This window comes from Myotis davidii, unplaced genomic scaffold (assembly GCF_000327345.1).
Source record: "Myotis davidii unplaced genomic scaffold, ASM32734v1 scaffold38, whole genome shotgun sequence".
Classification (NCBI taxonomy): domain Eukaryota; kingdom Metazoa; phylum Chordata; class Mammalia; order Chiroptera; family Vespertilionidae; genus Myotis; species Myotis davidii.
In genome coordinates, this window is record NW_006291383.1 from 1,300,734 (window position 1) to 1,313,366 (window position 12,633).

At 40.7% G+C, this 12,633-nt stretch overlaps 1 protein-coding gene across 1 annotated transcript in view; it reads right to left on the reverse strand.

Moving 5' to 3' along the window:
* Window positions 1–576: 576 nt before the first annotated feature.
* Window positions 577–12,633, reverse strand: part of ONECUT2 (one cut homeobox 2) — a 59,674-nt gene continuing 47,617 nt past the window's right edge. The window contains exons 2-3 of the mRNA XM_006764452.2: window positions 10,248–12,623; window positions 577–682 (exon numbers count right to left, since the gene is read on the reverse strand). Of these exons, the coding sequence (XP_006764515.1) occupies window positions 12,337–12,623 (287 nt within the window). The 3' untranslated portion in view covers window positions 577–682; window positions 10,248–12,336. The remainder of the gene's footprint in view (window positions 683–10,247; window positions 12,624–12,633) is intronic.

The window sequence follows — 12,633 nt, forward strand, 5'->3', positions numbered from 1 at the left end:
AAATCAGAAATACCCATCCAGGCCTTGCTTTGTTTTCCAATCCTCTGCACAAATTATAGATGAAATAGCTCAGCCAGAACGCACAGGAAGTGTGACGGGGGCTGGTTTGGAAGAGGCCCCCGGACTGTGGGGACCGGGACCCTTTGCTGTAGCCAAGGGGAAGGAAGACACCCAAAGTGATGGCTGCCCACACCTTGGCTGGTGGCGCCCAGCCTGGGGGAAGGTGCTTGCCTGCTGGGCCACAGAAGCCCGATGATTACTACGTTCTCTTCCTGCCTTTTCTGTAAGAATTGGGGCCTGCCTGCATGCTGGCGTGTGCTCAAGGCCAAGGGATTCCAGAGAAGTGCTGGGGTCAAGAGAGAGTGAGGTTGGAAAGTTTGGGCCCAGCTCTCTTTAAAGCTGATAGTTACGGAGATCTCTTCCTAGCGCCAACATCGACCTGCTAGCCCATGACCTTCCGTTTCCCAGGCCGGGCCCACATTCCCACCATGAGAGCAGGAGCGAAATCCAGGCCACACCGAGGTAATCCCACAGTACTGTGTCTCCAAGGAAAAGGACACCCACGGGCACAAAGCATTGAGTAAAAACCCTTTAATAACAAAATAACATTCACGATGTAGCTACTTCAGTTGTCTGGAAAACTCAGCTTACACTTGATTCAACATATCACTTTCCACAAAGTCTAAAAAAAGAAAAAAAAGACATAGGATGGCATAACAAAATATACCTCGAGTTTCATATGACAAGACTTCGTGGCAAATCCTAGCGGACCAGACCCGTGCGTTGCTTGTGATAAAAAGGGCAGGGCACCTTCGTGTCTCAGACATTCCTCTGTTTACTTTGGATGGAAAATGCATTTGGACCTTGTAGATACTACAATACCGGCGTCAAGAGGAATAGTTTGTGGGTTTGTGAGTGTGAGAACTTCACTGAAACAAATAATTGATTCGGTTTATTGAGGAAGAACACATAAAGTTTTCTGGAAGATTAAACACGATTACAATCATTAACTGTCTTACAAAAGCCAACTTAAAATTCTTGTATCCATTCCCATCTTTGGCAGGTTAATAAGGTGGGGGGTGGGGGGGAGACTATCTATTACAAAGCTTTCATTATCACCATCTACTTTATAAGGCCAAAAAAAAGTTTCTGTGTGTTATTAATGAAAATGAATTCCCAGCGTTGTCTCATCGACAGGAAATATGAATGCTCTACTGTTGGTGGTTTCCAATGTTTTGCATAGCAGGTTGCTGCTTTCCCAACTCTGGGCTGCACTCTCCTATGCAAAGTGTGCTTGGCAGTTGATTTGGCTTTATGTCAACATTTTGGTTTGGGAAATAGGTATGAAACTTGAGAGTAGGGGTCAGAACCGAAATATAAGAAAGAACAAGTTTGCTCAGAACCGAAATAAAAGAAAGAACAAGTTTTCATTTGCAAATGAAAAATACTTTTTGAGAGCTAGAGCCTCAGATAACTGGGGAGTTTAAACCAGGATGGTTTTCTGAAACAGGGATTCAAAACTTCTTCCACTGCCCATTTAGGATAGATGTCGTATTATTGGGCAGGAAAGAGCAAGTTAGAATCCTCTTCGACTCTAGGGAAGAAGAACCCCGATATGGCCGCACAGGTGATGTTGCCCAAATCACTGGAATAGTTGGTGGAGTTGTCCAGGAAAATGGACAAAACAATAAAAAGCCATAGAATAATTACTGATATAGATGTCACTTGAATTTCTATTGGGAATTGACTTGACAACAAAATACTAGAAGAAACCAAGCATAATCCAAGTGGCCACTCCCAAACAGAGTCAGGAGAGGTGAGAGCTGGATGGATTCACATCTCCATGCACATGGCTAGTTAGGTCTGAGGTCATGAACATAAAGCCAAAATAATGCCCTTTTGTGGAGACTGAAAATGCAGAGTTGAGTTGTTTTCAATGCTTGTTTCCAAACCCCTCTTGCACAGCACGAGGCAGCTGTGTCACAAGGATCCCAGTTGTGGACAACAAGTTGGCTAACTCAAACTTGGAATGACCAGTCTCATAAAATTTGAACCCAGTTCAACTGACTCATTTTGAAATCCCAACAGATGTAAAGGTATTTTTGAGGTGAGACAGCTCCCATGAAAACCAATATTACCACTGCCTGAGGCTGAACTGTGTACATTTTCACAGTTTAATGTATACACAACTGTTCCACAACTGCTAACAAACGATTGGCGCCCATGCATAAATAAAGTCCATTGAACCAAAGGGGAAGGAAGATCTAGTTCAAAATGAAATGTTGCTATTAAGACCACAATGCATCACACTGCTAATTTTTTTAGCCTCATGCATAAACTTATAGCACTGATTGGCAGTTGCTAATTATAATACTACACTGTTAACACAGAACAATTAATTGTTCAGACCAAGTAGCACAAATGTAGAAAATAATAATTTTTTTCAACAGAGCAAATGAACACAGATTGTTTCGTCAGCAAAATATGAAACTGTAAACTTTGGGCTCATTCTGCAACTTTCCCCAATCAAGAATAAATAAAATCCAAAGGGGGAAAAAAAAAGAACATACATTTTTTTTTTAAGCGCACCTTTTCATCTATTACAAAAGCACAACCTAAAACGTATAAAGCTTTTTTTTTCTTTTTTCTTTTTTTAAATCACAGTTACCAAAAGAAACAGTGAATATTTATTACATACGCTATAATAACATTACTCTAAACACTATTATCTATGAGGTATATCTGAGAAAATTCGGTAAGGAATTGCGCGGTCTGCATTGCCAACATGCCCAGGGTTCGTATTAAAGCTTTGGAACCGTGAAGAACTAGAAAAGGGAGGAGGACGGGGAGCAGAAGGAAGAGACAGAGAGAACCTTTGGTATTAGTACAAATCTTGTTCTTTGCAGGGTTGCATTGCAAAGCACCACAGTACAATAAGCCCACCAATTTACTGTATGGAGGCCCAGTTGAAGCTGAGGTATTCACAGGAAGGATTAAAAAAAGCACAGAGAGGTCCAGACTGGCTAAATCGTTGCTTTGGTTCAAGCAAGGCACTCGTCCCGTGGTTATGTCACACTTTGCAAGTGAAGCATGAGGCTGAGGGGAGATTGCTGAGGAGGGGTCTGCCAATGGGGGATGTTTTCTGTGTTCAGGCTGCCATCGCTCTCTCTAGGTCCCCTCTTGCAGGGGTCCGGTGGTGGGAAGGCAGGGAAGGTGGTGTTTGCTTAGAGGAGAGCACTCTGCTGCTGCGTGCTCAGATCTCTGTTGTGCCTCCCAGGTGTTCAGAGACTTCTATCACCAGCAGGAACTGGGGAAGGAAGCCAGTGCAATGTGCTGTTTGGAAGGAAGGCCCTACCAGCCTGCCGTGTATAGGGGAAGGTAGAGCTTTCAGCTTGTCTGGACAGGAGGGAACGTTTGCAAATCAGTGTGGCGCTAGGAAACCACAGGAAGGGGATAAGTGAGTCTCCTAAAGGCGGTCAGTCTGTCTTCTAAATTCCTCTGCCAGCTACTCTTTCTCGAGGCATGCGCTGATTGGTCTTTCTCCTTCTTAGCTTCTTTGTCTAAATGGTCCCTTTAAAAGCTCAAAGGTAACCACATCTCTATGTGAAATGCAAAATACCAGTGCTCAATAAAGAGCTGTACAGATGAAAGGTGGGTCTTTGCATATGTCTAAGACCCATTTGCTCAGAAGCTGAGAATGATTCATTGGCCAACATGCAAGTCACTCTAATGAATGGACCTTAATAGTGACTGAATCATGTAATGCAATTAAAAAAAAAAAAAGACTAATTTCATGAGTAAGAAGGGAAGAGAGAAGCAACTTTAAGTAATCATTTCTTAACTGGCTTGTCTATTCCTCTGAAATTTTGGGGTCCTCTTTCATTTACAATTAATAATCCTTGACATAAGGCTTAATGTTCTCTCACAAATTCTGTACATAGTTGGCCTAGAAATGAAATATAAACACACACCTACAATTCAAGAGGAAAAAGCAAAAGCTGAACAGCTTACTAATAAATGTCACCTGTACAAATGGTGATCAAATTCCTTTTTTCTGATACTAACCTAAAATATCCATAATAATTAAACTCAACAGACCACGAACATACTCTCTCTTCCCACTGAATGAAAGTGTATGTATAGCACACTTTGAAATGGGGAACTTCAATAGTGATCACATCAGATCAATGTGCACTTCCAAGGCAAAAACCTCTCGATGGGCCCTGATATTTCAAGGGGGGGTCACTTTTATAGCAACTGACCATATGGGACTTTCTGTTGAGGTTCTAACAAGACACACACTGAAATGCCTCTGACTATTTTTACCCACTGAAAATGTTAAGTGATAAGCCCAGGCCCTACTCATTGCTGAAGGATTGCCACCCTGCTCTTTGCCAACGTGTGGCCTGTCTCCTGCAGAGGAAGCGCAGAGCACTGGAGCAGGGGGCCTTTGCCTCTACGTAGCCTTCAACTCCTCCAGGCCTCCGGGGGAAGGGAAGTGTTGTAAATGATTTCTAAGCTCCCTTCTAGTTCTACTGTTGAGTGGTTAGAGTTTCTGTGGTCCAGTAATTGGAAATCTTAACTGTTTTAACTCCATAGTGAGTGAGGACAAGGTCGTGGCTAGGACTGAAGGCCACTTCCAACCAGACTTCTTCACCCATTTGGCATTGGAATTTAAGGAACCCAATTACAGCAGCATCTGAATTTGCATCCTGAACATGTGGCAGGGATGGGGAACAAGTGGGAGAAACACAGAAAATATCCCTTCTCCAATTGGCAGCCGTCGTCGCACAGATAATTCTTTCTTTGGGGTATCTGAGCTGTGGCTGTACATACCATACATCAGAGAGAATAGTTAAAATTGTAAAAGAGCACAAGCAAAATGCAGACCGCACAGAGAAAGAAATCTTTGGTATCTTTGGTGTCTCAACACGATTAAAATTACAAATGGAAAAAGTCAGTGAGGTAGCCTTCTTTGGTTCTCACTAGAAATAGAAAGTTTTTCCTTTTTTTTTCTTTTTTCTGCTTTTTTTTTTTCCTTTTCTGTTTTGTTGTTTTACACACACACAGAGTTCATTCTTGGAAGCAGCTAGTGTAAGGGTTTCTCTCTTTTTGCAGTTATGCTTTTTTAAAATGTATTTTTCCAGTTTCTGTATAGAAGCCCCGAAATCCAGGCTGGTGAAGCAGGGTCTCGGCTTATGTTTTCTGAATGCACAAGTTCAAGTTGAATAGTCATTGCTTGTCCACAGACTTTGCTCTGTTGTTCTGACCACAAACAAACTATAGTGCTCTCTGTTGTTTTTAAATAAAAAATATAAACTATACAGTGCACCTTTCACAGATGCTGAATAAGTTAAATAAATAAGTTACATTAGGAAGGCTCTGCGGGCCCCAATAATTCAAAGGTGAAGTTTGCCTGGTACCAGGTGAGGCTGCGAACTTAAATTAAATAATTTAATAATTGTTATTTAAACTATTTTCAAAGTTAATTCAAGAAGGAAACATACCTCGATTTCTCTTTTTTTCCTGTAACCTGTACTTCTTCCCTGTCTGTAACAGAATTTCACTGCTTTATAAAGCAAACTAACCTTCAAGAGATTGATCTAGATTTTGATAAATAAGCACAAGGAGTAAAATCAAACTAAGGAAGGATGATTAAATAATTACCCACATCCTATACATTTCTGTACTAGAGACTAATTAAATAAATTAATTACATAGCTGGTTGGGTCATAACCCAAAGAGACAAGAAAAAAAAATGTTTCTTTTGACTGTCTTCATTTTTTTGATGGACAACATTTATTAACCTCTTTCAATAGTCTAAATGAAAGTAAAGCAGGAAATTATAACCTCTAAAACTTATGCTCAGAAAGACCATTTAGATGTGACAAGCATGGAAAAATAATCACCACTTCCCCGTCTCTAGCTAGCGCAGCCCCCACAATACCACATCACCATTGTCTCAACCCTGGGAACCAGAGTCCACTTTTTCCCTATTAGTTTGCGCTTTCTTTTGCTATTTTGTCCTTCTTTTTCTTTGTTTTATTCTTTTTGTCCCTTTTCAGGTCTTTGGATTTAGCTTTAGTTATGAGAGATCCAGAATAAAGCTATTCAACCGAAGTAATCAAGCATATGTATCATTCTTACACAGATGATTAAATAACATCCAAGCTTTCTTGAAAGTTGAGTTTATCTTGGATGTGCCCAAATGAAGGTAACTCCAAGTGCACACAAAGAAGATGTTGGGATACTTTTCTCCCCCTGAACTTGAGTTTTACGTGTTACAATGAATAATGAAAACAATGTACATTGTAGATGTACTACATGCATGTTAAATGATCATTTAAAATTTATTGTAACAGATGACAGTAGATGTGTATGGAGATGTCTGTGCACACATATCTGTGCACAGTCTAGACACGCATAGGTAATGTGTGTGGCTATAAGGACATCATGAGAATACAAGTCAGAAGATGTATCTAAACCTGCATACATCCAAGCTGACAGACTGTGAACTTGAGGCAAACGTATCTACCAAGGTTTATGCTATTTGAAATGTCTGCTGCTAAAAGATGGGACAGAGTGGAAGACTTCCATGGGATGACCAAACTCGTGGCAATGTGTTTTTTCCTATACACATTATCTCGACTAAAAAGGTATTAGCTGGCTAATTCCAGTCAGCAAACTCAAACACCTGTAAGGAAAGCTCGGGCTCCAGTTTTAACTTGCCCGAGACTGTCAGTCATTTTGGTATCTGAGAACAATGAGTATTTCTGGTCCTGTGGGATTCATGCAATTGCCCATCAGCCTCCTTTATAAGCTTTGTGTCTACCTACGTGAGGCCCTATTTTATTTTAATAATTGTTTTTCTATTTTATAATGCATTCTGAGACTTCCTAAAACAAATAAACAAACCCTCTCTTTCTCTTGCCCCTGGAAAGAAAAATATCAAGGGTATTTTTGAAAAGAAAATTGGCATTGGGACATCCATATTTAAAGCCAATGTCATTAACTTCTGAGATTCTCACAAATCAGGTGCCCCTTCTTCCTTTAGTAAGAATTTTGTAAACTTCTCGATAACTAGGATCTCCTGCTCTTTTACGGTGACTTGGTCTTAGTGAAAGGTACCAAATTATTAAGCTAGTCAGTCTCGCAGGTAAGTATCAGCAAGTTATAGGCACCAGCTCTCTCCCTTCTGCATCTGCCATTTCCCCATTCACTCCTCCTGGTTAGGCTAACAAGTCCAAATCACACAACATCAGCAGCAACAACAACAAAAAATCAGCTCTGATCTGTTAGGAATCATGATAATTATGTTCCCAGTACTTGTGTCTGGGTCTTGGTATAAACTTGGACCATATGTATCATCTCTTTTTCTCTACTTTTTAATAAAGTTCATTATTCTTTAATAACACTGGAACCCAGCCTGTTCTTTTTATATTTTTAAAAACTTTTACTATACAACTTCCTGAAAATCCAAGTTCACTGCAAAGTATATTGTCATGACACAATAGCAATGACAATCACACAGACACCTGTGTAATTCTACCAATATTTTCAAAAGTGGGGAAGGGTCCTCCCGACCCTATCCAGTGGTAAAGATTTTAAAAAATCTGTTCAACTTTAATTTATTGGCATTAATAGGTGGGTGCCCAGCATAGATAAGGTAAAATGATTGATCATTTAAAAGGTATTTATATTTGGCTCTGAATTACATTGTTAGACTTACAAACAAGCATATATATATATAAGATTTGCCTTCCTAATTTTTATTTTACTTTAGCTCTGAATGAAAATTAGCTTGAATTTTCTAAGTCCATAAATGCCAACAGCCTGCAGAAAAAGAGATACTACGGAGCCACTGCTCTCATCTCTCTGGAGAAAATGTCAGGCTGGTCCTTTCCCAACTCATTCTCGCCGGTACCTGTACATGGTACAACCTACACACTATTTTACATTTTAGAAAAGCCTTTATTATTGGGGTTGAGTTTTTATTATTGTTGCTGTTTTCCTTTAAAAAATATTGGCTCTTAATAAAAAATTCCTGGAATAAAAGAATGATATTCCCAGAACCAAAATCACATTGAACACACAAGAATAAAGAAAAGTATTTTTCAACTCAATAGCCTTTGGACTTCTGGTGCCTCAAGAATGTGAATTTTGGTTCAGGACTGTCCCTTCACACTGTCCCTTCCATTGCTGATGGCTGAGGCATGCCTGGAATTTTTTTTTTTTTTGGATTGAAGAAAAGGACCTTAAACTATAACATGACCAAACAATTATTTTTTTTCCTGAAATTATTAATTTAAAAGTAAGATTTAAAAACGCTCGAGGAAACTCATGGGTCAAATTCCATTACCTTTCAATTTGTAGAGATTTTTTTCCCTTTCAGATTTTTAACAAATTGAAAATCAGTAGGGCTTCCAATTTTGATACATAAGTATATGGATACACACATGTATTCATGTATGTATGTAAATAATTTTTTAAAACACACATTTCTCTGGTGAGACGTTTATGAAAAGTCCTTGGAGGGGAGTTCTTGGTTTTTTACATTATGACCTCTTCCTCAGGTCACCAGGAACACAGAGGGTGTATGTGACTACCCCTCATTTGGGCCAGTGTTGAAATCTCAGGCCACAAAGAGATTTTTGCTCTTTTGGAGTAGACATCTTCCGATGATGCCAGAGACTGAAATGCTGAGATTAGAGTACCAAAGAATCACTAATCAAACCAAGCAGGCTTGGCTGCTCAATCTACTCTTGATAGAACAACCATTTCCACTGGCCACAAGTCACAAGGAATCATTTGGAAATATGCAAGTTGAAATTCATTTTTATCAACCAATATAAAGCGTTCACCTGCTGAAATAATGCTCTTTTTTGGTCATTTGACAAAGAAGACATGGAGTATGAGCAAGAGACAAAGAGACACGGAAAAGTCCAGGTAGGGTGAATGACAAAAGTCCAGGAGAGTCACAGCTCCATGGCTGCTGCCACTGAGAAGGGAGACCCACACGGTGGGAGTGAGAAGTGGAACAAGGGACAATGGGGCTCCCAGGGGCAGGACCCTGCTTTGCATTTTCTCTCCAGGACTGAGACCCACCCCCGCCCCAACAACACCATTGCCTTACCCCAGAGCCAGCTGTGGTTATACACAGGCTTGTCTACGCAATTTGGTCATTACCACCCTGAGGAAACCTGATTAACCCACTGCAATGGGAGGTACTTCCCCTTTGAGAAGTCCCTTTGGTAGATCTACTCACCGAGGAGGATCTAGAACACCTGGGACTGGGACGCTCCTGGAGAACAGATTTCTGGACTGGCCTCATCTCCATAAGTGGTGGGAATGGACCATGAAGCCTTCCCAGAAGACGAGCACCTGACTGGCCCTGGCCTAGCTCTGGGGCTGGTGGGCCTCACCACCTTGATTATGGTTGAGGCATAGATGAGCGATGACTCCAAATACAAATAAAACTCATTTTCACCTTGGGTCCATTTATCAACAGCTTATCAAGCTTGTACTTGACTTTCAACCTTTGCCAGGAATTTTCACAGAAATGTGAATACTCCAAGTCATCCACAGTGGTAAACAAACTCTGGGATGGCATGAGAAATGAGCAAAATTCTGAACTGAATACTTAATCAATGAAACACTTGATAAAAACAAGACATGAATTTGGGCAGTAATAATTTTGGGGTTATCACCAATGTCAAGTTGAGTCTATATACGTGTTCATATATTATATATATATATATATCTTTCTTTAGAAATGCAACTTTACAGCTGATTTTTAAAAAGCTAATAGAAAAGTAGAAACTGGCAATTATTTTTACATGTTTCCCCCCACCCCCAAATGAAGCCCTGTTAGGATGTAGCAATCAAATGAGGCTGTCAATTCCTCTATAAACTCTTTGGTTCTGTGGCTCGGGCGAGGATGTGTCACCAAGATCCCTAACCCTGACTCTCACTCCCCTCCCCTCCCCTGATGATGAGACTGAACAAAGAAGGAACCTTAAGTCTAAGGGATTAGCAAAGAACATTCAAATGACACTACCATTCCCCCCCACTCTGCGGAGCAGAGAGAAGAGAGTCGTTCACTATGCCAACATCTTAAACTTGGAGTCCATAGAACCTTTTGAGAGATTCCATATTAGGGTAGAAAGCCATAAAACAAGATGAAAGGGAAACAATAAAATCAAATAAATGACCCTTTCCTTTCGTTGCTCAGAAACAAAATTGATTACCTTTATACAGATCAATAGTACTATTAGTATGTTAGCCAGGCAAGAGGAGATAATGAACTGAAACAAAAGGTGTGAGAAATCCTCATCTTTGGTATTGTAGCTGTTGAGGTTTCTGTTGCTCTGTTCCGTGTTCTTTTGAAAAACTGCATAGGCACAAATTAAAGACAATCTTCAACTTTAAGATTCCCGCGTGAGTTGTCAAATGAAGCAGCAGCCACTCAGGCGTTTTCCTTATTTCCATTCTTGTCTCAACCCTTTCTTTCAAATCTGCTTCCAAAAAATGTCCCAAGAGGTCTGTTTGAACACAGTGTGTCTCACTGCATTTTTTTTTCTGGCGTGCTTCCTTCTTCTTGGTGGTGATTTTCATTGATTTATGCATTTACTTATTCACCTTAATGGGACAGTTTTGTTTGTTGCAGAAGTAGGTGCAGAAAAAGTTTCTTTGGTTTCGATTAAGTAATTCATAAAAAAAGTCAGTCTCAAGTGTCTGTAAAGAATCATTGCAGCGTTTGGCTTGCTTTGAACACCCCCATGGTGCCCACCTGGGGCCATTCACTGGTAAATATGCACATCGTGACCTTCGCAATCTCCCAGAGTTCTGTGGGCGCTCTCCTGCTTGCTGTTGGAAGGTGACAGCCACTCCCTGGGTGGCTTGGCTGATGTCCTTGGCATAGCCTGTCTGCTCAGCCTGATGGTGAGCCAAATGCAAGAGCTGAATGCCATTTGGAGTTGCAGAGGTTTTCTGATTTCTAAACGTAATCACAGTATATTTAGGCTAGAAAATGGCAAGTAATAAATGTCTTTGGTTTGCAGTATTCTGCTTCTTTGGTGTGCTGTGTTTTCTCCAGTTTTATTCAGCTGTTTTTCTAGGACAACTTAACAATGGAAGAGGTTTAGGACTAGATGCATAACATGTATGGCGGTTTGAATTATTATCTTTTTCTTGTAAGAAAACACTGAAAACATCCCTACCAATGGGATGGATGAGAGAACAACCCAAATCTGAAAGAATGAGAATGAGTTACGTGGTGAATGCACAATAGGAGGAACCAGGTGACTAACAACCAAGAAGGATACATTAATGATCTAAAAAAATCTAGATCTTTTAAAATGCTGCATTTGCTCCATGTACCATAACAGTTAAATTGGCCTCCTGAGTGTGCGTCTGCATTATGTACAAACAGAATTTGTAGCAAACTGCAAAATGTGCTTGAAGCCTTATTCCCAATGATTCCCTAATGACTTCCCAATCGGTGTCTTGAAAATCCAGAGGTGGTGAATCCAAAACCTTCCTTTCTTCTCTGTTTATCTTTGTTGTGCTTGATACTTTGAGCTTAAGTGAACTGATTTGTTGTTTTGATGGATCCAAGACCGTATTAGATTTACAGGAGGTAAAGAAAAGGAAATTGTAAACTGGACCAACTTAAATCTTTCAAAAGCATTCAGTGAAAAGATGCCTGAGTTGGAAAAACAGGTCCTTGGGTTTGTTTGTTTGTTTTTAACTTCATATTTAATACTTGTGCTCAGTAATTATCATATCCGATGTTTTTTATGTTATGGCTGTGAACTTTGGTGTATGTGGTGTGATGTGGCTAAGCACTTGGAAATCAAATGAGGTCATTCTGGTTGCTAGAGTCTTCTCTTAAAGTAGCATCTTGGGAGCCCAAACTCAGACGGAATTCCCACGGTTACTTGTGAGAACTCTGACTGCAAGAGGTTGAAAACCCCCCAAGTGGGGCTGTTGACATTTTAAGCAATCCTGAGCTTGGTTGACACTACACTGAAATGAACGTGCTCCAGGAAGGCCCCATTTGGGTTTCGGAGATGCTCAGCATGCTCAGAGGACAAAGTCCGGTTCAAAGAGATTCATTTTCAGCTTTCACTTGGGCTCCATAGCCATTAAAAACAAAACAAAAAAGAACACCTGGCCTATGATTACAGCTAGAAGTTTCTTTTCAAGAGAATTGTGCTTTCAAGTCACCAGTGAAGGGCCCCAGCTAAGAATCCAGTGTCTTTTTCCTTTGTGTTTTCTTTTGGTATGTGTTTTACTCATTTGGAAACGACTTGTGCCCAACTAAGAGTCCTTCCATCAGGCTTTGGTACAAGTGCTGGAGGTGGACGAGGAGCCCCCGGTGCTCAGGTCGTCCTGCCACTTCTCCAGGCTACGGCGCCGGGCGTTCATGAAGAAGTTGCTGACGGTTGTGAGCTCCAGGCCCAGCTGCTGGGAGATGGTGATCTGCATCTCTTTTGATGGGCGCTTGTTTTCCTTGAAGATGGCGAAGAGTGTTCGGCGTTGGAGGTCAGTGAACACCAGGCGGGATTTCTTCTGGGAATTGTTCCTGTCTTTGTTTGGTTCTTGCTCTTTGCGTTTGCATGCTGGAAGGGA